At 35.5% G+C, this 24,037-nt stretch overlaps 1 protein-coding gene across 1 annotated transcript; it reads right to left on the minus strand.

Annotated features, from left to right (window-relative positions):
* Positions 1-342: 342 nt before the first annotated feature.
* LOC136039187 (AP-1 complex subunit beta-1-like) lies at positions 343-23,129 on the minus strand. The gene is given in 6 exon segments (XM_065722709.1): positions 343-396; positions 11,275-11,468; positions 16,044-16,289; positions 18,927-19,037; positions 19,039-19,211; positions 22,975-23,129. Coding segments are annotated over 5 exon segments (732 nt in total). The 5' UTR covers positions 19,207-19,211; positions 22,975-23,129; the 3' UTR covers positions 343-383.
* Between the last annotated feature and the right edge of the window lie 908 nt (positions 23,130-24,037).

Raw genomic sequence — 24,037 nt, forward strand, 5'->3', positions numbered from 1 at the left:
CTTCCCATTTACCTTAGATCTCTCGTTACGGAATCTTGCCACCTCAACCATGGACGACTTATTTTCTGTTTAGCTCTAGACGGTTGGAAAAAAGGGACAGTCTAGTAACAGATAATTACACTACTCAGAGAAGAACAAATCATTTGGGCTAGTATTTAGTGAGGGCAAAGAGCAGATGATAGGTAACGAGAAAGTCGATCAGGTGGATGGCTTCCCTTGCTTCGGTAGAATTGTATGTAAAGATGGTGGATATAGCGAAGATACAAAAAGCAGAATAGCCAAGGCCCAGGAATTATTTTCGCACTTGAAAAAAATTCTTGGGAGATATATCTGCGAACGAAGACTAGGGTCTTTTTGAACTATTATGTTAATGTTCCGCAGGGCTACGTATTGAACCTGGAAAAAGAAAAAGTAGATCTCCCAAGAAAAAAAATAAACAAATTGATTAAGAATTGTTTCCTTAGTTGAAAACCTAATGTTTCCGTCATTTTCCTGCTCTTGGTATAAAAACTAAAAAACGTGAAGATACCTGAAATTTCTTGCTTTAAAATTTCAGGAGTCCTCTCTAGATTATTTTCAATTCAGGGGAAGATACTGAATTTTATTCAGAGCTTGAGTTTATAAAATTCCTTGTTTTTTCATAGTTTTGAACGGAGTATCGTACATTAAAACTTCTAAAATAAAGGATTTTTGGACACAAAACACCTACCAAAAATACGCAGTTACGGTCTATGACCTATTGGAGCTGAATTGCTATACCTTTTCGGGGAAAATTTGATCTGATTCCAGTTAATTTTCAGGGGAAAATGGCAATCGCAAAATAAAGAATACCAGAGCAGTTGAGAAAGCTTGTACAAGCTTCAGACATTAAAAAAAATCTTATTAGTCAACTGAGAGTTGCAATCAAGCCCATTTACGATAGGCCTCAAAGAAAAAACATAATTCTTTAAATTCACCTAAGAGCCCATAACAGACCAAAAAGGAAGGCGTTCATTTGGGGAACTTAAAGCATTTGGATGTAAAGAAGCAAAAGGATGAAGGGCATTTATGGTAAACAGATATTTCAGAGGAATTGAAAAAATTGTTTCTTCATTTTATTGTAATTTTGGTTCCATTGTAGAAAGCGCCTCCTATGACAGAAGGGTGCCCTAAAAAAAGGCTGACGTTAGACGATGGTAATTGGATTTAAAAAACAAATAAATAAAAAGAATAAAAAAGTTAAATCTGAATACTTTTTAGCAGCAAACATTTTGGGATTAAGTTACAAGGTAAAGATTTCACTTTTGTTTGTTTTTAAGCATAGACGGTAAATGAAAAGAACCATTTTAAATATGAAATCACAGCTTACACCAATCTTGACTCATTTAGTTCCGTTACCTTTTGACTTCCGAACTTTTGTGATTGCACACAATTGTAAGATAAGGAAGTATACAGTCTCTTGATTTTGGTTTTCCTTTTTTAGTTCTTTATCTTTTTTTGGTCTTTGTCTCCTTTATTCTTTGTTTTCCAGCTTTTACTGTATTTTAGTAATTTGTTTCCCTAGTTTGTTTGACTGCAGGAGCGAGCGTCTCGCAACTAACCCAACTGTAATCTGGAGATTCATTGGGGGAAAAGTCAAAAGGAGTCGCTTCAGCGCTTTCAAGTGAGAGTGACTGGATCAACTATTTCACCAGCAAATTTTCTCCACCTCATCCAGTGTTAGAAACGGACTATGAATCACTACTAGTGGATAGTCTAGTTGATACTGAACCAGATATTTGCTTCAGTCACGACCTCTGATATTTATAGCGCTATCATTCACCTTCGAAAAAAGTTTTCACGTGGTTATGATCAATTATGTGGTTTTCATTGATACATGCAAGTGATAAGCTGCTGCAGTATCTATATTTACTTTACCCTATCACTTTAATCCTGGTACTGTCCCTGATTCTTTTTGTGTTGGTACATTGATACCTGTTCCAAAAAAAGATAGATAGCCAGCAATATTGTTCCTATAGACCAATAACAATTTCTTCTGTTCTATGTAAATTGCTGGAGTTACAATGATTAAGGACGAAAATAAGGCTTGTTCAACTCCGGACAACCAGTTTGGATTTAAGGAAGGCTATAGTGAGGAACACGTGCATTATATACTTGCCAACGTTCTGATGGATATAGAGAATAGTGGCGAGTTTCTCGTCCTTGCGGCTCATGATGTTCCTCGTGCTTTTGAATCTAGTGTGCATTCCCATTTACTGTATAGTGCGCAGCAGCGAGTTCTCAATCGTCCATTTGTGAGGGTATTTAAAAATCTGTACGCGAAATTATGCGTTGTCGTGAAAGTACCTACTCGTCATGGTTACGTAATGAGTAAAGCCGTAATTCGAGTTTGGAAAGGAATCCGCAAGGGTGGGGTAACTTCGCCACCATTGTATAATAATAGTGTAGTAGCACCCTAGAAAAAGGTTAGAATTAGTTTTGTTTTGGACCTTTCCATATTCAATTACGATGAAGACATCCTGAGTTTAAGTAGAACTGTATCGTCTGTGGAGGAGAATTTTTCTGTGCTTAGTAGGGAATATGCCGAAATTGGTCTTAACTTTAATGCATCGAAGAGCGATTTCCTTGCTTTCGGCAAATCCGTCGGTGATGTTGGATGCGTACAGTTAGGAAATCAGAGTGTTGTTCAGTTATCTGCTTGTATTAATTATCTCGGTCTCCAGATATGTGATAGTGTAAAAACGACAAGGGTTCTCTTTATCTCTCATCTAAGTAAGAAACTTAGAAAAGCACAGACGTTTTCTCGTCCGTGTGTACAACGACTTTGCAATGCCTCATATCCTAGCATTGGCTCCATTTTGGAATACGTTTACGGCTACTGATAAGAAGACTAATAAATCCATATATTTTTGTTTCGTGAAATTTCTCTTGTGTATACACCTATGGGCTAGAAACAACAGATTAGTGTTAGGCTACGGGTTAACTGAGCCACAAACCGTGGCTGAGCAGCGTCGTGGTCGCTATTTTTCTAATCTAGGACATACAGCCTCCGTCCTGCTATGTTAGTGCCAATATTTGAATCTATTCTATGCAGTATATATTTATATTTCTTTGTGAGTGTCTTCTTCTGTTTTTTCTTTCTTTTTTGTCGTGTCATCTACTCCATATTGAACCCTTGTGCATTTTTTTGGGCAATAAAGATATTGATTGATTGATTGCTTGATATTCATTTTTATATTGAGGACATGAGTTTTTTTGGGGTTGAATACAAAGTGTGAACATTAATCCAACAAATTGTCAATTTCTTTCGCTATAAGTGGTAGAGTACAGTTTTTCAAAATTTATAAGTCTTGCCTTCGGTAAAAAAAAAAAAAAAAAAAAAAAAAAAAAAAAAAAAAAAAAAAAAAAAAAAATCGTAAAAAAGTATATAACGTTTAATAAAAAACACATTCTACCTTTCTTTTTTAAATAAATAATTGTCTTTAGGAAATATCCTTGTGACTGTATAAAGTTAATAGTGCGCCCAGTGCTTGAATACTAATCCAACAAAAAATTTTCATGTGTTTTTATCAAATTTGGTCTACTCAGGCTTAATTAGAGAGATTTCTTTCTATTCTAAGATCCAATCCCGAGCTTACATTACAATAACAAAATAATCCAGCATAGATCCTTTCAAAAATACTGGTTGAGCTGTGAATACGTAGGTTCGGTTAGTGATTGCTGTCATTCAACATGTTTTAACGATAACTGAATTTTTACAGCCAGTCAAGGATTTGAGAAATCAGCATCTGAACATGAGAAAAACAGGAAAGGTATCAACACGCAAGTCCTTCTTAACGAGCGCAAATTCTAAGTAAAAAAAAATACATGAAAACTGAGAAACTAAGGAATTTACAGCTAGTGAAACAAGGAAAAAATTCAAATTATTTCGGCTAAGACCTCCACTCAGATGTCATTGGTGCAAAACCAAAAAAAAAGTAGATTAGAGTCCACAAAACAGAATTTTTGGACTTTCATCTACTTTTTCGTAGTCATTGATTCCACCAAATCCAGGTCTAAAAAAATAGGTTAAGCACCAAAATTTCAGAAAGTCCCACCATTTTTACACCCTTATACTATTCGACATTAAATAAGCACAAAAAAAAAACTAATGAAAATGATATTATCAAAGAACCCGGTATAAAAATATTTCGTTCAGACTAGTGGCATTACTTGTTATGCGTTATTCCAGGCTATATTTAGGACGTTCTGTCAGAGGCATATACGCAAGGATTTAGGAAACAAATTCGAAAATTTATAAGCAATTAACAAGCTGTAAGGAGAATATGAGACACTAAAAATTATAGATCCTACAAATTACAAAACTATGGAAGGTGGAGACTTGGACCCGAAGGTGAACAAAATATGCAGGTGTAAGGTCTACCGAAGGTACTTATGAATGTAAAGCAAGTTTGCTTTTGTTTTTTAGAGCGCAATTAATTCTTACTCGTTGTTATTTCTTCTTTTTAGATATGAATTATCTAAAGTTTTTCTAAAATTATCTAAAATTATCTAATTATCTATTAAAGCTTAGGTAAGCTTATTACCATCTATCATTGCTACAATTAAGGAGCGTTCGTACATTCTAAGCAGAAATAGCTAGCAATATCGGTGTAATACATAAGCTAAAGCGTTTCATTTTTCACTGATAAGTTTTGCGACTTCTTCACTTTTCTTTATTGAAATCCATATATTCTGCATTGTAGAAGCATTTGGCTTAAAATATTTTCACCTTTAGTAAAGCAGATAAGGGCAATTCAACTAATACTGCTCAATTTCTGACGGTTTGGTCACTAGATGAATCAATTAGGAGGTGTTACAAGAAAATTAATACCAGCTTAGGAAACTAAATACTCTTTTGTATGTTCACCAATCTATATTTCCCCAAATTTTATGTTCACCAATTTCCCCAAATTGGAGTAGCTGGATGTTTTGAAGGATTATTTAACAAAGCATCGTCATTGCAACATCATGTTACATATTCTTGTAGTGATTTAGTTGTCCCCAAGATAATGTCAACCTGATCATCTTTTTCAATTATACACAATACAAAAAAAAATTGATGAATACGGCTGGACCTGCCTTCACAGCACCAATGTCATCAAAATAAAATATTGCTTACTCCCTCGGACCATCTAGGTCTATTCGCATCTGAAAATTGAGATTTTCTAAGATATATGTTTTGGTTTTTATAAGATTGTAAATATTTACGGCAGATCTACATTTTCGTCAATGTTGCCACGTTGAGTCGAAAAAATAAAAGCAAAAGTAATTAGTTTAATTCGAGGACGGCTTTCGTTTGTAAAATCAAATATTAACAGTCTGTTGAATCCCAAACGTAACTAGGACCTTTGAAGGAAGGCCACCTCATCGGAAAATACTTACAGCCATTAGAGTTTAGCTTATTTTTTGCTGATTTTCGCCCATGTTTCTCATTTTTAAGTTGGAACCTATTATTATCAAAAACTGCATAACAGCATATGGAAGTAATTTTCATTTTAAAAAATTTCCTAATTTTTTAATATATAAATGACTAAAAATTTTTCACTTAAACAGTTCAACCAGATTTCATTTTCACTGTCCTTGGTGCTTGATGATTATAGAAGATTTTTAGTCTTTCAAACGATTAGTAAATCAAAATGTTCTATCTAGTTATGAGTCTCGAATTTGATAATTAATTAATTCGAAATTATTATTATTATTATTATTATTATTATCATTAGTTTTTGTTTAGAATTCGTTGAATTAATGTTAATTGAGCTGAGATGCTAATTTGGATTGTTTGAACTTAGAAGAAGAAGAAAATATAAGGTTGTGAGCTTTTTTTATGCAGGTGTATTTTCAGTTGCGAAAATAAATGTACTTCGGGGCTTTGAAGTGTGCTGGCGTGGTTTGAGGTGACCATGACGTATGTTTCTTTGGTTTTTAATTTTTACTTTCTTATTACCAGGAACAACCCCTTAAAAAGAGCAGTAGCTTTAGGGGTTTTACAAAAGTTTTGTATTTTCTTTTTTGAGCATTAATGGAGATATTTCTCGCTAACGAAAAAATACATTAAATTAGATGCACTTTTCACGGGATTCAGACTATTTCTCCTAAAACTCAAGTATGCCAACTATCATGTTTAGTTTGAAATACTTAAATACAAAAACATTAATATAACAAGTAGGCACATGCATTCATATCAACTTTCAAGGTTGGACATTTAAACAAATAAAAACAAATAACGATAAATAAAACATAACGATACATAAAAACAAATAACGGACCCGGCCGTTTTCAATGCCTACCACGAGTTCTCAACTGGCGGCATACGTGTTCTGGATTACACGACAAGCTAGTTGAGGGCATACGCAAAACAGTTTTTGGAAATTGCAGAAACTTGTAACATCCTTGCCGACCGCATTTTACGTCATAGCCAAAACAGGCCAAGAGATGACCGTAGAAACTTGAGAGGATACTCCTTCGTATAAAAATAGAAATTTCTACTACACTTTTGAAGGACCTAAAGTCATCGGAGGGCAACCTGTCCTCCTTCTTTGCCCTTTTTCGTTCAGACACTTTGGTTGTAAGATCACTCTGAAAACCAAAAAGTTCAGAATCTGTCTTTGGAGAGGGACATGCAGCCTCTGCAGCCACAAGGGTAACAGCCGTAAGATAAGCAATTGACCCGCTCTTCACTGAAATAACTTAGTAGGACATATGGGTATATTCAAATAGCCAAAACAAGAACGCATACAATATAATCTGTGCGATTTAATGTAGATTGTAAGTAAAAATTGGTTCTGTGATCTCTGCAGCCTGCATCCCTCCTCAACACCAGCTTTTTAGCAAAAAGGTAGGCATATTGCACCATGTTTAAAACAGGGTCATGCGAGAATTCTCAATATCATAAGAAGTCCTGACTAGGTATAAAACAAGCCAAATCATGATTCAGAACAAAGTAAAATTAGTTATACTAGAAAATGACAAACACAAAAACAAATGTACTATCTCGATAATCAGGGTAAATATCAGTATATTTACCCTGTAAATTAATGTATAATCAGGGTAAATATGAGCTAAGTTCAAGCTGTGGACTGACTTGATATGAGCTGTCCTGACTTTTCGCAAAATTGGCAAGTCATGAATCAAAGTAAAAACGAGCCGAGTCGAAACTTGATTGAAAAACGAGCAGTGTTTAGACTTGGTGCAAAAGCGATCCAAAAGTCCGATGGGCACATAGCTTAGGTCAAATAGACCTTTACATAAATTTGGGACTTCTATTTTTTTTTTTTTTTTTTTTTTATCAAGGCCTTAGCAGGCTTCTAAGATTAAAAATTTGGGTATAAAAACGTAAAAAAAACTTTTTTCGCATGCCTGGCCAATAGTCTGTGCTGCGCAGGATACCAATCTCCTGATTCGATGCCTTTGGTCGAGAGTGCAATGTGTGATTGGGGGCAACATCCGACATCCCGTTTTTTTTTCCTCAGATTTCTTTAGGTACCCATTTAGAGCTGGGTTGACTCCGGCTGAGCTTATAGAGTCACACCATTGACTCCGTCTTAAATCAAATAAGCAGCAACGCCAGGACTCAAACCACTGACCTCTGGGTTTCAAGTCCGGAGCACTAACCATTCGGCCAGGAGGACTCAAAATTTGAATATCCCTAAAATGTATTCTTTAAAGCCAGCTAGCGCGCCTAGGCTGTAAAGGTCATTAATATTTTTTATGAAAAGTTTTTTTCGGGCGTAGAACCCTGAGTATAAAATTCCAATTGAGTCTCAGCAGTTTCAAGATGTATTTCACTTTCTGAGCAACCTTCCACAGAAAATACCAATATCAGACAACTGGCCTAGAGCAAATCAAGTCAAAAACATTCCAATTTCCAAATTTTGTCTATCATGCTTTAGTCTACGACTATTTCCCTTGGCAAACTGGGTGTATCTTCACACTTGAATCTCCTTATGATTGTACTGTATGATTGTAGACCTCCTCCATCCCCATTCCCCCCAATAACGGCCAAAACTCACCTCATCGTTTCTTGATCAGAACTACTACTTCTACTACTATTAACAACTTACCACAGCACCAAGCCACCTGAGGCCAACAAAGCTACCTCCTCCATCCCAATCTATTCAGAGCCTCCCTCTTTACATCCTCCCAAGAAGTTCCCGTTTCCTTTAGATCTTTCTTTATGACATCTTCCCACCCCAAACAGCGACGACCTGCTTTCCGTTTAGCCCTAGACAGATAGCCGAAAGGGACAATCTTCGGCAATCTGTCATCCTTCATCCGCAGAGCGTGCCCTAAACATCTCAATCTTTCTTTCATTATAGCCCTAGAAAGCAGGATTGAAACACACTTTTCATACAGCCTATTGTTGGAAAGACGATTAGTCAGCCGGGTACCCAGAACAATCCTTAGGCCATTTCTCTGGAAAACATCTAGTAAATCATCATCCACGTTTCGGAGCGCCCATGCTTCACAGCAATATTTGACCACTGTCATCACCGTACCTTCCAATATTCTAATCTTGGTTTTAGATTAGAATATTGCTCCCACCTCCCACCTCCTTTGCTAATTTTACTACCAAGGTAAATGAAGCTGCCCACCTGACCAATCTTTTCGTTACCCAACGTCATCTTTTCATGTTCACTTATTTCAAGCCTTAGTGACTTATTCTTCTTAAAATTAATTTTCGAAGCTATTCTAGCACCCTGAACAAGCAAAACCTCTAAATGTTCATTCATTTTGCTCTCACTTTCATCTAGGAAGCTTAGATCATCAACATAATCTAAGTCCAGGAGAGTTTTTCCTCCGCATTTGATTCCGTGGTCTCCCATTGCATTTACTATACTCCTTAAGACAAAGTAAATCAAAATGATCCATATAAAGGGGGATAGAGCACAACCCTGCTTAACTCCTGATTTAATACAAAACCAGCTGTTAACCTCATTTCCTATCTTAACCGCAGCAGTATTATTCTCGTACAGAGCACTAATCGCTTTCATGTATTTGTCTAGTATACCATATAAGGATAAGACCTTTGCTAAAGCTCTCCTATCAACAGAATCAAAAGCTTGCTCATAATCTAAAAACAAGAGCTAAGAGCTCATATGGCACTTGTGACGAGGTCGGAAGAGCCAAGAGCCAAGAACTCATATGGTATGAGCTCTAGCAAAATTCTAAGAATCAATAGATTGCTTTAAAAGGAAAATCAGAGGCTTAATACCGGTAGGGATTTAAAATAAGAGCTCTGAGTCACGGAGTCCTTCTAAATATCAAAATTCATTAAGATCCGATCACCCATTCGTAAGATATCTCGTTTTTCACGTTTTCCAAGATTTCCAGTTTCCCCCTCCAACTCCCATCAATGTCACCGGATCTGGCCGGGATTTAAAACAAGAGCTCTAAAGCACAAGATCCTTGTAGATATCAAATTTGATTAAGATGTGATCACGCGTTCGTAAGTTACAAATACCTCATTTTTTCTAATTTTTCAAAATTACTCCCCCCCCCCCCAACTCCACCAAAGAGATCGGATCCGGTCCGGTTATGTCAGTCACCTATCTTGGACTTGTTCTTATTCTTTCCACCAAGTTTCATCCTGATCTCTCCGCTTTAAACGTTTTCCAAGATCCCCCCCCCCCCTATTGACACTGGATCCGGTCGGGATTTAGAGATCTGAGTTTCGAGGTCCTTCTAAATATGAAATTTCATTAAGATACGATCACTCTTTCGTAAGTTAAAAATACCTCATTTTTTCTATCTTTTTAGAATTAACCCTCCCTCCAACTCCCCCAAAGAGAGCATATCCGTTCCGGTTATGTCACTCCCGTATTTAGGAATAGTACTTATTTTTCCTACCAAGTTTCATCCCGATCCCTCCACTCTAAGCGTTTTCCAAGATTTTAGGCCCCCCCCCCAACTTCCCCTTCACCGGATCCGGTCGGGATTTAAAACAAGGCCTCTGAGACATGATATCCTTCCAAACATCAAATTTCATTAAGATCCGATCACTCCTTCGTAAGTTAAAAATACCTCTTTTTTCCAATTTTTCAGAATTAACCCTCCCCCTCCCCCAACTCCCCCGAAGAGAGCGGATCCGTTCCAGTTATGTCAATCACGTATCTAGGACTCGTTCTTATTTTTCCCATGAAGTTTCATCCCGATCCCTCCACTCTAAGCGTTTTCCAAGATTTTAGGTTCCCCCCCTCAATTCCTCCCAATGTCAGCGGATCCAGTCGGGATTTATAATAAGAGCTCTGAGACACGATATTCTTCCAAACTTCAAATTTCATTAAGATCCGATCAATCCTTCGTAAGTTAAAAATACCTCATTTTTTCTAATTTTTTCAGAATTAAACCCTCCCCCCCCCCAACTCCTCCAAACAGAACAGATTCGTTCCGGTTATATCAATCACGTATCTAGGACTTCTGCTTATTTTTCCCACCAAGTTTCATCCCGATGCCTCCACTCTAATCGTTTTCCAAGATTTTATGTTCCCCCCTTCCAACTCTCCCCAATGTTACCAGATCTGGTCGGAATTTAAAATAAGAGCTCTGAGACACAATATCCTTCCAAACATCAAATTTCATTAAGATCCCATCCCCTGTTCGTAAGTTAAAAATACTTCATTTTTTCTGTTTTTCCAAATTAATCGGCCCCTCACTCCCCCCCCCAGATCGTCAAATCGGGAAAACGACTATTTCTAATTTAAGCTGGTCCAGTCCCTGATACGCCTGTAAAACTTCATCGTCCTAGCTTACCTGGAAGTGCCTAAAGTAGCAAAACCGGGACAGACAGACCGACAGACAGACAGACAGACTGACAGAATTTGCGATCGCTATATGTACCTTGATTAATACCAAGTGCCATAAAAACTGGGGACCAAAGGTGTTTGACAACTAAGGCAGTTCTCAATTATTAGCCAAGAGTAAAAATTTGGTCGACATATCTTCTACCTTTTATAAAACAGCACTGTTCTTCTCTTAAAACTTTGTCTACATCATCTCTCAGTCCATAAAGTATCATATTACTAAGTAATTTGCTACCTACAGAGACCAGACTAATGCCTCGATAATTCCAATAATAAGATTTTTGTCTTGGCGTAGAAGCTTGTCTTCGCCAAAGATAATCGCAATTATTTAATTTACATCTTATAATGAAATGACACTGCTTAAGGGTACCTAGTTTCAATTATAGAATGAGATTAAACATTTCGGTGCACCATACGGTGCAACATGGAAAACCCCGTTTAAGGTTCAAGTTACCTCTGAGCTTCTCTTTCATCTTTTGGTGTATATGTAGCAATAGCATCTAAAATGAATACTTGGCCCCACTCAGTGCATTCGTTTAGAGCAGGGAGAAGTTTATTGATGATTTGGGTGTTCATCTCAACCAATGGCGCACCAGTGCTGCTCGCCTCATTGATCTCGGATATAGGAGCCACTGCATTTGCAACAACCTGTAAAAACATACATTTTTACAAATATCAAATTAACCTGAGGGAAGACAAATTGCTACTGCAGCACAATTTCAAGACCTTTTCTGATATCCAGCACGATAGAGCAAACTTGCATATAAGGGAAGGGGATGTCTCAAAGGCACAATCTTCCATAAGGCTTCCTCTTCCCTCTTTTTGTTGTTATTTTCAACATTCCTCCAGAAAAATCCTTTCAGCCTCTGAACAGTGTTGCACTCCCTGATTGCTTACACTTTTGAATTTTAGATTTTTGGCTCTCTTGTTTAAGTCATTCCGTTTGGGCTCTTGTAAGCAAAATGCTAAAATTTCAACATGTCTTGGTTAGTTCAGGATAATTTGAAGTTTTTGTTTTTTGTCAGATGGCAACCTTAAATCAAATAATCGACAAGCTCCCATATTTCCCAGCTAGTCACTAATGTGAAAACAATCACCTATATTGTCTTGCCTTTTATAACTGAAGCAAGAAGGCAAGCGAGCTCTGCATACGGTTTAAAGAGATTGTATACACACAACAGCTTTCATTAATGGGTCTGTGTAGCTAATTTATCACATTATGCTGCTTTGCCAAATGATTTTATGCAGTGGTGTTGGTTCTGAATCCTTTTAGTTTAGGCCTTACTTCCCCAATCCCAAAAAAACAAGGATACACATGTATGTTTGTCACACCAACCAATTAATCTTTTTTTTCTGCATTTGCTAAGGTATTTGAACTGCATATGATTAAACATTTACGCTACTTGTCGGACTCCTTATCAGTTTTGACGCCATCCTAAGCGCCGATGTGTTTCTGCTTTAATATGTTTGAAATGCAGATGAGCCAGATGGGAGCCTTGCCCTTTAAACGTATAACGACAGTAAAGTACCTGATTCGTCTTGGCATCCCCTAGCAATAGATACACTTTTGAACGGTGGAGTGTCCCCAGATTTAGTTGGCCCATTGTTTAAATGTAGTACCAAACAAAAGCTACAATGCGCATTCCTTGAAATGATTTACTTTCTGAAGAAATACCAATTCACGTTGGGTTCAAACAGCATGCAATTACTTCACTCATTTTGTGCATTAATTCAATACCACAGCTCACTCCCAACTGCCTTCAGGTTGTATGTATAAGGGTACTAATTTACGATAATGCGTTACGCAGATGAAGTTTTTATGTTAGTAAGACCTCTAATGGAGTTGAAAAATGTTTCCAAGACATTTATCAAAATTATCGTGAAATTAGACTTTCACTAAATAACGTAAAATATGATGTTTGATTTTCAACGAATTCTAGACACGAGTTGTCGTAAGACAAAAGACACGGACTATATATACGAAAATAATTTATAACAAATCTATTGATTTGAATGGTACTGCATTAACACCTGGTAACAAGTTCACACGCGCTGGTCCCCCAACTAGAAAAAGAGTATGAGAAAGCTAAGATACTAATGTTGGAAAAGATTGAAATTAAAACCCATTGTTCCTTTGGTACGACTGTAAGTTCACAATTCCCTTTGAATAGGACCTTATTTTTGCAAAAATTCATAATATTGTAGCCATGCCACAAATTATATATTTAAGGCCGTTTTACCGTATATTTAGTGACCTAGCAGAAAATCCTGTCAGATCAGAAAAGCGAAAACAAAAAACCGTAGCATACACTCTTTTGTAAGGATCGGAGAAAAACTGTTTTGCTCCCTCCTGTGACAGAAAACTCTCAAGTTGTCTTGCCCCCCCCCCCCTCCAACAGTAAAAACATCTGTCACTGGAAGTTTCAAACAGACCCCAAGCCATGATACAAAATAGGGTGGATCAAGCAAAACAACAACTTCAGAAATATTCATTTACGAAGAGAAAATGACCCCCTTCCCATTTCTCAAGAAATTTTTATCCATCTGCATAATTATAACGGTCTAATGTATTTTTTTTTCGCAAAAACCACAACTTTTACCCAAAAAGGAATACGTTCTAAATATTTAACTTTTTAGCAACTGAAAAAAAAACCGTCAGACTCAAACCAATAATCTACTTGGTTTCACAGCTTTGACGCATTATATATACAAGGAAATAGGTTTGCTATAAATCAGTTTTCTCCAGAATTACTAACATTACAAAGCTATACGAGCTTGAGACTCACTTAAGGCTCGCGAGCTTATTAAACAAACAAAAATGTATTAAAATAGAGCAAACTTAAGATTTGGTAAGTGTACCATGTTTTGTCTCACGGCAGTGGAACCAAGCTGAGATTAACAGGAATTTTTTTGGGTGAAGGGCAAGGAAAATCATGATTTTGTGCTTGATAGATTGGAACGAAACATTCTTTGGTGCTCCTCACAAATGAGCATAAGCTACACTTTTTTCATACCTGTCGTTCAACAAGGTCTAAATAACATAAAATGTGATGTTTGATTTTTAACGGCTAGTTTCTTAAACAGAATATATTCTTGATTAGGGAATACGCACTCCAGTTCTTGTGTTGAACTCTCCCCACTTTTTTACATTTGATTTGGTCATAGTTAGTCCTTCTGGCCTTAGATCTTTCATGGTTATTTTATTTACCAAATTTTCAGCTTTCATACTTCATCTCAAGACTGTCCTTTAGTAACGAGTGTATATCTGTATTATACAGCAATAAAAAAAACACATAGTGACAATGAAATTGGGCTAAACCCTTGCCGAAAATTGAAGCAGTCAGTGGGCTAAAGTTGAAGAAAACTCTCTGCCTTTTTGTTTTGACGAATAACCTTAACACTAAAATCCTTCTAAGAATATGAATTATATGTCCGCTTCTTATCCAAATATTAAAGAGCATTTTAAGTGTTTAGCAATTTTTCAATTGAAAACTATCAATTGAAAGTTTTCAAAATGGGATGTTCCAAAAAAAATGGCAACAGCAGCGAATTAACACTCAATATCAAAAATAAACATAAGAAACTATTGAGGCCACAATTTAGTGAAGACAGGTGACTAAAGAGATAGAAAAAAAACTGCATGGTGACGTATCTACTATTGTTAGTCAGCACATTGGATGAGGCGGCACATTGGCCTCTTCTCTGTACCTTGTATACAGCCAATCAATGTGTCTCGAAACAGATGTTTGGAAAAGCTTTGCTCCCTCATTTGTAAAGTCTTTTAATGTTACTGTTAGTAAGCAAGAACAGCTACAGCTGTAGTTCGCTAGTTATATTACATTTTCACTAGTCAGTTATTGTGCACTGATTTTAAGTGGACGATTGGATTTATTTCAAATTATTTCAAAAGTGTTGACTATGGATTGTACATGTATTTCTGTTTTGACAACTAACACGATTATTTGGCTTGTCCGCTGCTTTAGTTCATTCGTTATATTTTATTATATTTTGACTAGTCAGTTATTGTGTACTGATTTTAAGAGGATAGTTAGAATTATTAAAAATTATTTTAAAAGTGTTGACATTAGATTGTATATATATATATATATATGTTTCAAAACGAATATTTGGCTTGTCCGCTGCCCGTTTTGGAAATAAATTGAACTGAATTGTCTAGTTTAAGGCTCTGTTCCATTGTTGCAAAAGTTTGTCCAGCAAAAAAACGTGACACTCAAAACAAGTTAAAGCAAAAAAAAAATCAACATATCTTTGTGCGGACCTTGCAGTTGTCTTTATTTTATGTTATAATAATGTTCCTATTCACTCACTATTTCATTCCTTTTATTTACTACCTTCCTCTCTAATTTGGAACAAGATATTTTCTCAGAAGAGAGAAAGGAAATATCTCTCTTTAAAAAACAACAACATACGTTTCATCAGTTGTCACACACTGCTATTGGGGGCTATGTAAGTAAGTAAATAAGACAGAACTAGACCCTTAAGATCCAAACTGGCGGTGCTGATATCCGTTTCATGGCCCTTCAGCGAGGAAGTGTAATGGAGGGCTGAGGGCCAACAATCCTATGCTTTCACACACCCTTCCTACTTAACTTCCTTAGATTTCTCCATGTACCCATTTAGAGCTGGGTCGACTCTGGCGTTACAGAGTCACGCCACTGACCCCCGTCCCAAAATAAATAACTGGTCACAACTGGGATTGAACCCGTGCCCCTATGTAAAATAGGGGGCTATGTAAAACAAAGATAATAATTAGTGCGAACGTTATCTAATGTTCAAGTTTTCAGCATTTAGGACGAACACAGAAAAATACAGCCCATGTTCAAAAACAAAGATCAAGAAAACAAATGGCTGTAGAGCTGCACCAAGTTTTCAAGACAAAACAAGCAAGATTTCATCACAAGTTTTGAACAGGTAACAAGTTTTTTTTAAATATGTTTAGTGGGAGAAATATTGCCAGGATACCGTTTGGGCAGGCGTCAACCACACTTTGGGCGGGGGGAGTGAGTTAACCACTGTAACCGCATTTTTATATATGTCATATACTCAGGAAAATATTTATATTTCTACAATACTTTCAAATTCCAAAGCGGGCGGGGAGGGAGTCTCCGATGCGATCCTGTTGCTGTACCATGGCATCAAGAAAATAAAATTTAAAAAAAAAACAAAAAAGAACAGATAAATCAGCAAAAACATGACAAATACCATAGAGTTAGAGTCCGAGAGCAACTCTTTCAGCTGATCTAAGAATCCTTGGTCTTCAACTAATGTTGCTAAGATGTCATGCAGTTTTGCAACACAGACAGCTGTAGTTTTTCTCACATATGGGTCTTCATCTTTCAAACACTTCCTTAAGGGCTCGCAAAGGTATTCAGTAATTTTATCAACTCGAATACAGCCCATGGTTCGAACAGCAAGTGCTCTGATCAAAGGATTTGGGTCTTCACAATCCTAAAAAATTGAATAGTATTATGAACAGAAAAATATACGATGACGAGTTCACACAAACAGGGAACACGGTCTGTCACCCATTAAAAACTGTTGCTTTCCTTGAAAATACCCTACCTAAGTTGTCTTTAATAGAAAAAAAATTCAAAATTATTGTTTTCTTTCTTGTATCTAAACACACTTCAACTGTTGCTTTCCCAAGGGAAATGATTTAAAATTACTCCTCCCCTGTTTTCTCCTGGCCATGGACCCTTAGAGGGAGTCTATTTGAAGTGTTTTGTTCTGAATTTATTGGTTGAATAAATTAATTGATTGATTGATGACAAAAAAAAACATATTGAGACTGTTGCAAACTATCCAAGAGGGTATTAAAAATGGTTTCTGAAATGGTAAAAGTAAAAGAATAGGAATTAATTCCAAAGTGAAAATGTTAATGATTCCAAATACAAAAAAAAAAAAAATTAAGCTTCCCAATTGGTGACTCAAAGCAGCTAGAAAACTCCTCATAGATTAATTTCAGTACTAGAAATCCAGTGCCTACTGCGGCCAACTATCCAAAAAACTGTTTTAATCCATGGCTAATAGATAAGTTGTAGTGTATAACGCATGCATGCTTCCAAATTTTTTTTATTAACTGCATCTTTTTAGCATACTTTTTCGGCAATAGAAATAAAAAATTCTGGCAAATTTGCTACTTGTATACAACGTATCTTCTTTGCCTCCAATCTTAGGTCATTAATTTTTTAGGCCACCGGGAGATATGATATCATAGATAACGCATCGGAAGAATGTCAATTTCCAATCAAATAACCTTCCTCTAAAGTTTATACAGCCGTCCCTTACATAAAACCTTAATATGCCCTGGGGCATAACTTACAGCCTTTTCCCCTGGGATCAGGGGGGAGGGTGGTTTCAACCCTGGAGGCACTGTTATATGATCTTTGGACTACCCTGAATAAAATGACTATCTCAATATTTTGTTGGATGCATTTGGGGAAAAGAGGACCGGGGGGCTATGTACCCCACAATCACTTTTGACTCTTAAAAAAGATCTAGAAATTCCAATCGAAAAAGCCCCTCCGAAGTTAATACGACCACCCCTTCTATATACAGTGCCTCTGGGAACAAATATAAAATATTCAAGCCTCATGGCCTTTACTATAGGCACTGCTATAGTGTGGTCTCTGACCTTATGGACCATGGCCTTTACTACAGGCAAAACTGTAGCGTTATCTCTGATAAAGTACAAGTAATAAGAGCCTATTTTTAAGGAGCCTGTGTACCCAGCCAAAACTGAGCTTGTGCATCAGTTTCCTTAGCTAAAGACTTATAGATATACATTTATAACCCATCAGAAATAAAAGAGGCTAGGCTTTTTCAGGTCCCCTGAAACTCTTTTCCCTCCCACAGACAAATATAAACTCCCTTGGACCAAAGAATAGTACCTAAGGTTTCAGTCTTACTGTAAAGCCAAAACCAAGGACACGTGCCTTTTTCTCCTAAAACCACCCTGTGAAAAATGAAATATCTAGATGCCCATGACCCAGGTACTGCGTGCATCATGCCATCCTCAGAATCATTTTATTAGGCTTCTTGACTATTCTGACCAAAACAACCATATGCAAATTTTGATCCAATTCCACATTTGGTTACAGGAGAGGGGAGTCTGGGAACAAAAAGGCTCAGTAGACCTCCCTAAGGGTGCTGGCCCTTATAAGGGGAAGTAAGTCTTTCAGTAACCAAACAAGGATTCTTCTAAGTTTCTAGAACCACCCATTCCACACAAAGTGGCTGGATAAAAAATACATATCCTTGATTAGGATATATTGGAGTGATTATTGAGGTGACCAATTCAAGTTCACAGTCAATGCCAGTCTTAAGCATAAACAAAAACAATAAACAAAAATAGAAGGAATTTCAAACCAGACCCTTGCTTTAACAAGGGTTGTCCCTATTTATACATGACTTAAAAGTCACTCCACCTCTTCCCTCTCCCTTTCTCTACACCTGGGGATGTACCTAATTCATCTTCCTTGGCCAACTAGGCAGCATACCGAGCATCTTATCACCATTATCTTTTGCACCCACAAAGGCTTTGTCCCGTGTGGTGTACCAGATTACCAGAATCAGCGCTCTCACCCACCTTAGCTAAGAAAAACACTCCATGAGCCTACCAATGTCTGGGTCTTAATCAAAGTGTTTCTTCCTTATCTAGACTATAAATATAGAAGAGCTAGCAGAGCATGTCCCTTGCTTCTTCAATAGGATTTTTAGTACAATAGCAATGAAGACACAAGTTGAAGCCCACCAATCAAAACAAAAGTGCTATCTGAGATTCAATCAAACCCAAGTCCTTGTCAATCATCTAAGATCAATTACAAATTTTCCATTTTTACTCCAAACAATGATTTTTTTTTTTTCAATGCAATCAAAGAGACCAGAGAAGAAGAATTGAAACCTACGAAATATTAGAATTTGAGCCTATCAATGAAAATTTTTCTGGAAACAAATGGCGGCTATCCCTTCCTCTTTTGGAATAGAATAATATGGCTAATCCCCATTTCATCTCCTTACTGCTAAACTTTTTTTTATAATTTAGACCTAATGCTTCCATTCAGAAATATAATTAAGCTGTCTTACCTTGACAAATGTATTGACAGCCATAATTGCCATATCAGGTTGGCTTTTTGCATAATTCATCAAATACAAGTAGACCAATTTTTTCAATTCTAAATTATCAGTCTGCATACTAATTAACAACATCTGGAAACAATGCTGAGACATCTTTGCCAACTGTCATTGAAGCTATTACTTTCTTGACTGCTTCTCTCTTCTTTTCTTTCTTGTCACTATTCAGCTCTGATTTAAGCTCAAAAATCTCACCTTTTTTGGTGGTTCTGAAGTATTTGGCATCAGTCATCTTGTCTGAAAATATGGAGAAGTACTATTTCTGTTATTTCAAATGTCAATATAATAGTGTTGGGCAATAATTTGTTTCAACAATATATCGATATTTTTACTTTTGATATTCAATAATCCATATATCAATTTCCGCATTTCTGATCAGTTTCTTGCTCAGGTTAACTTTAAGTTTTGGCGAAATTCGATGACAAAATTTGTAATAAAAGAATATTTTGCACAGTTTTTTTTTTACAAATTTTGAATAAAATACAAAAAACTTCTATTACATGAACGAATATTACAAAAATCATGATTTGGAATTACTTGGGCTCAGGGTAGAGAAAAATAAGCTACTGGTTATTCTAATCAGCAACATGTCAATTTGTTTCCCTGAGAATTTATTCAGCATTTCAGTGGTTAAATTAAAACCTTTTTTTTCAACTAAAATTATGCAGTAACACTTAGAAAATGTTCCAAATATAAGGGAGATATCCCATCCTCAACACCCTACTCTTCATCCCAATGTTTCTTTTTTTTATTTTGATAATTTCCTTGCTCTAATTAGATAGCTCTTACAGGGGTGTATCTACAGCAAAACCTTGGGGGAGGCAAGGGGACAAGGGCACCAATGAGCAAAATGTTGGGGGGGGGGAATGTGATGGTATGTGAAAGGTACCAGTAAATTACCAAATTGACAAATTTATTCTTATCAGAAACTTTTCAGTCCTAAAAAACTGTTTCTATGTAATAAAAAGAAATTGCAAATTATTGGCTGTGTGTGAAACTAATGTTACCAGATAGTACACAAGAAATTGGGAGACATCATTCTTTTCCAAATTGGGTTTTGCAAAAAAATAATATGTATTTTTCAAGAGAATCCTGACATTATGGGAAAAATTGGAGCCATTTTTGGAATTAACATATCAAATAGCATGAAACTTGGCAAAATCCTTTATGGAATTTTCGAAACTGTAATTTTGGAGGCCATTGTCATCTATGAGTAAATTTATTAATGCCAAACCTGAAGAAATTAATTCCAAGAAATTAGAAGTTTATTCTACAAAGACAGTGATAGGTGATGTAGCCTATATGAATATTTCTGCTATTTAACCACCATTCTTTCTTGGGAAAAAAGAAAATAACTAAATGAAAACCATAAAATAGCCTAAAGTCAAAAACATAGTCAAATGAAGAATATTTCTGCTACTTAACCAGCAAAACAAAATTAGCTAAATAGAAAGCATAAAACAGACCATAGCCAAAAGCCAGGAAGCAAAAAGAGACTTGTTGGTTGTACAGGCTGTCAGGTATTTAGTCAAAATGTTCCTATTAGGTTAGTCAGTCTATATGTATGGTAAACTTTTTCTTCAAATACACACATCAAAATAAAGACTCACAATGACTGTATACAAGATGACATCTTTGTATACAAGATGATGAATAACATCATAATTGCAGGTTAAAAGAATAAATGACTTTCTAGCAAAACAAAATAATGTATTTTTAAATAAAATCAGAATCCTTTTTTCTCAGTCCTAAAAAATTGTTTCTATGTAATATAAAAAATTAAAAATTATTAGTCAACATAATACTTGTCTCCACTCCAACATTCATTTATAATATACCCCACAATAGAGAAAATGGGGTAGCTAAGTAGTAATGCTATTTGGCAGTTGCTGCTAAAGTGTCAGCAGCTTTTGGAATTCTGTTTAATTGTGCTATTGGCAGCTTTGGAACTTTGTCCATACCTGAATATACAAGATTGTTTCTAGAAAAAGAATAACTTGCAAGATTGAATTGAATATTATATTACAACTTACCACCATCAATTCTTCATTTTCATCTGATCCTATATCAGTATCCATTATTTCATCAATAAGCAACTGTAGAACTAAATAACGTTGTGCCATTTCTGATGTACCACTGGCAGAGTTCATTGTATGAGGATTTGAAAAAAAAACTGTGTAATTGTAAAATCTAAAATTGTCCATATTTTAGGATTTTGTAAGATGTCTGTTTTAATAATAGTGAGTGTTTAGAAGAGTATCAAGTATTTGAGATGAAAGGAATGCATACAAAGTCTATATGTCCAGTTATTTTTGTTTTCTACCTATCAAAAGACAGCAGTGTTTGAACAGCCATCAGAAGAGAGAAATTTCACTTCACAGAAAAATCCTAAATCAGTCATTGAATTTTTATGCACCCATCTCTATGCTATATTTTTCATGAATCTTGGAATATTTGATGGAGGCTGTAAAATTTTGTTCCTTTATTGGGCTTTGAATAAATCATTTTATCTTGGACTGTGGTCTCAAAGAAAGCCTAGATTTACTTAGAAGCAAATACTGTAAACTGAAACCTGTGTTGTGACTACTCTGCTTTTATAAAGGTTAAACTTGGTGAACTGAATATTTCAAAAATATGTCATCCACTTTACTTTAAATTAAATACTACCTGCAAGTTTCTATTTATTTCTCTTGTTAAGTTTAGGACATGGGCCTAAATATGAGCCTGATTTAGTTATTAAGCAAGTTTCTGAAAATCATATTGCCCTAACAACAAAATGTCCCAAGTTCACAAATTAATGCCCAAGAAAACATGTTTAATTTTCATGTAAAATTGGCATTTTTTATATGCTTATACCTTTGATTGGATACAAGTTTAACCTATTCATAAGCAAATACTATAAAATTCTGCAAACTAAAAAACAAAAATTCCATAAAATTGAAGACATGAAACCCTTACAATTTTCTATGAATAAGCTGAAATCAGTCAAGTATAAAATAAAAGAAAATCCAGGACAAAACCAAAGTCTTTCTGCTATGCTAATTCACAAAACTGTGAATGGGAGGAGGAAGGGAATATATTTTGAAAATCTGGCAAGGGGGGTTCCTTGATGGATATACCAAAATATATATATTTCAATGAAAATTCCCAAAGTATTTTGCCAAATGTAGGGGAATTCCCTCTCATTCGATACAGATCCATAACTAAAAATCATTTAGTAAGCTCAATTACTTTTCAAGATAGCCTAGTGAAAAGGCCATCATTTGGAAATTTTAACTAGCCTAGTCTAAAATTATAACCTTAATAGTTCAACTGAATGTCAGGAAGTGATAGGTCTGCTCAAAAGAGTTTCAATAATCAACTCTACTGTATGCTATATCAGACACTAATGCACTGAAATTAATATAGAAACAGGATATTTAAACCCAATCTAGGTTAATGCCCACAGATTTATTGCAAAATTAATAGGCTACCTTTCCATTATGAATTTGGCATTAAGTTATTTAAGCAACATTCTACTTTTCTTTTTGTGAACAACATAGGTCAATTTTAAGATGGGCCTATAGGTTAGCCTAGCTTAATCAATCAGGAAACAATGCAGAAAAAACAATTGTGGAAAAATTCTAATTTAGCTACTTTTTGCTATCTTGGCAAGAGGTTACATTATTCAAACTATACCCAAGCCAAAGAAGTTTAAACATGCAACTAGAATATCCTATTCATACACCCCTAGAGTGTATCTAAATTTTTTGATTTCAACATCAGTTCCAAAATATTCTAAGAGTATCCTCTACTGGTCAGTGGCTTTAGCTTGTAAAATATTTACAAGGACTTATGCACAGGAAGTTATTCTAAATTCAGACCAAATGAGTCTAAAGCACATGTTATCAAAATCTTGGTCGTAATATTTTTTTCTATCTTAATAAGACCTTAGTCACTTCAAAAGCTTTCCTGGTGAATGTAAAATTTAAGTAACTTCTCTAGTTACTTGATTTTTCACCTGGAACACGCTCTATGTTTAGTTGTTGTGAGGGGGATGATGGAGTATACAGAATTGACTCTCTTCACTCCAATGTTTAGTTATCAGCAATGACTTCGTTTCTTTTACAAATGATTTACTTTTTAACGATCACTTTAATAAAAATCGATTTTTACAATAGATGGCATAGCAGTATGTCGTTACTTCACATATTCTTTTTATTTTGTTTTGTTCGTGTCTTTTCTTTCCACGTTTTAATCACGTTCCTAACCATATTTCAAGCATTCCATTAAGATTCTGCATCTTACAATGAAGAATTTGAGACTTCACTTTCTTTCTCATAATTCTAGCTTAGATTTGTCACACGGAAGTAATTTACAATATTGTAACATTTGAAAGCTTTCTGACACCAAAAGAGCTTAGTTTGAGCTCTGTACTTGAAGTCATCAAAGGCAACGGCTTACTGTTGCCTGAGTAAAGACCCAAGTTTAAATATATGAGCAGTCCACCACATAATGTAGCATGTTGAGAAAATAATTCTTATTTCATAATATACAAAATAATCCCAGTTAGCATATTTTGCACTAGAAAAACCTTTATCTTCACTTATTTCCTTGTATTCCCAGTTTTTCAATCACATTTTTCAATATTTGGGTCTATTCACCAAGTCTTGAAAATCGTTTATAGACAAACACACAAGAGCCATCTAGCTAATCTATTCTAACCTAACTTAACCTAATTTATCAGTATTTCCCTATTAACACCTTTATGCTAGATGGCAGTGATGGTGTTTAACTTTCATGTATAGACTATTTGAAAACGAATAAATGTAATCAAATCTGTTTATTTTTCCGAGTTTTCTTTAAAAAATTGTACAACAGTGAAAGAAGTGAAGACAAAGATTCTCTCACTGTAAAACATGTTTACTGAAATTATTTTGCATATTATAACGCAAGAATTGTCTTCTTAACATGTCTCCTTATGTGGTAGACTGCCCATACATTTATACTAAGACCTCTGGTTGATAACAAGAAAAACTCGTATCTGTTCTTTTTTAAATTTTGAAAAAAAAACGATTGAAAAA

This window comes from Artemia franciscana, chromosome 19 (genome assembly GCF_032884065.1).
Source record: "Artemia franciscana chromosome 19, ASM3288406v1, whole genome shotgun sequence".
Taxonomy (NCBI): domain Eukaryota; kingdom Metazoa; phylum Arthropoda; class Branchiopoda; order Anostraca; family Artemiidae; genus Artemia; species Artemia franciscana.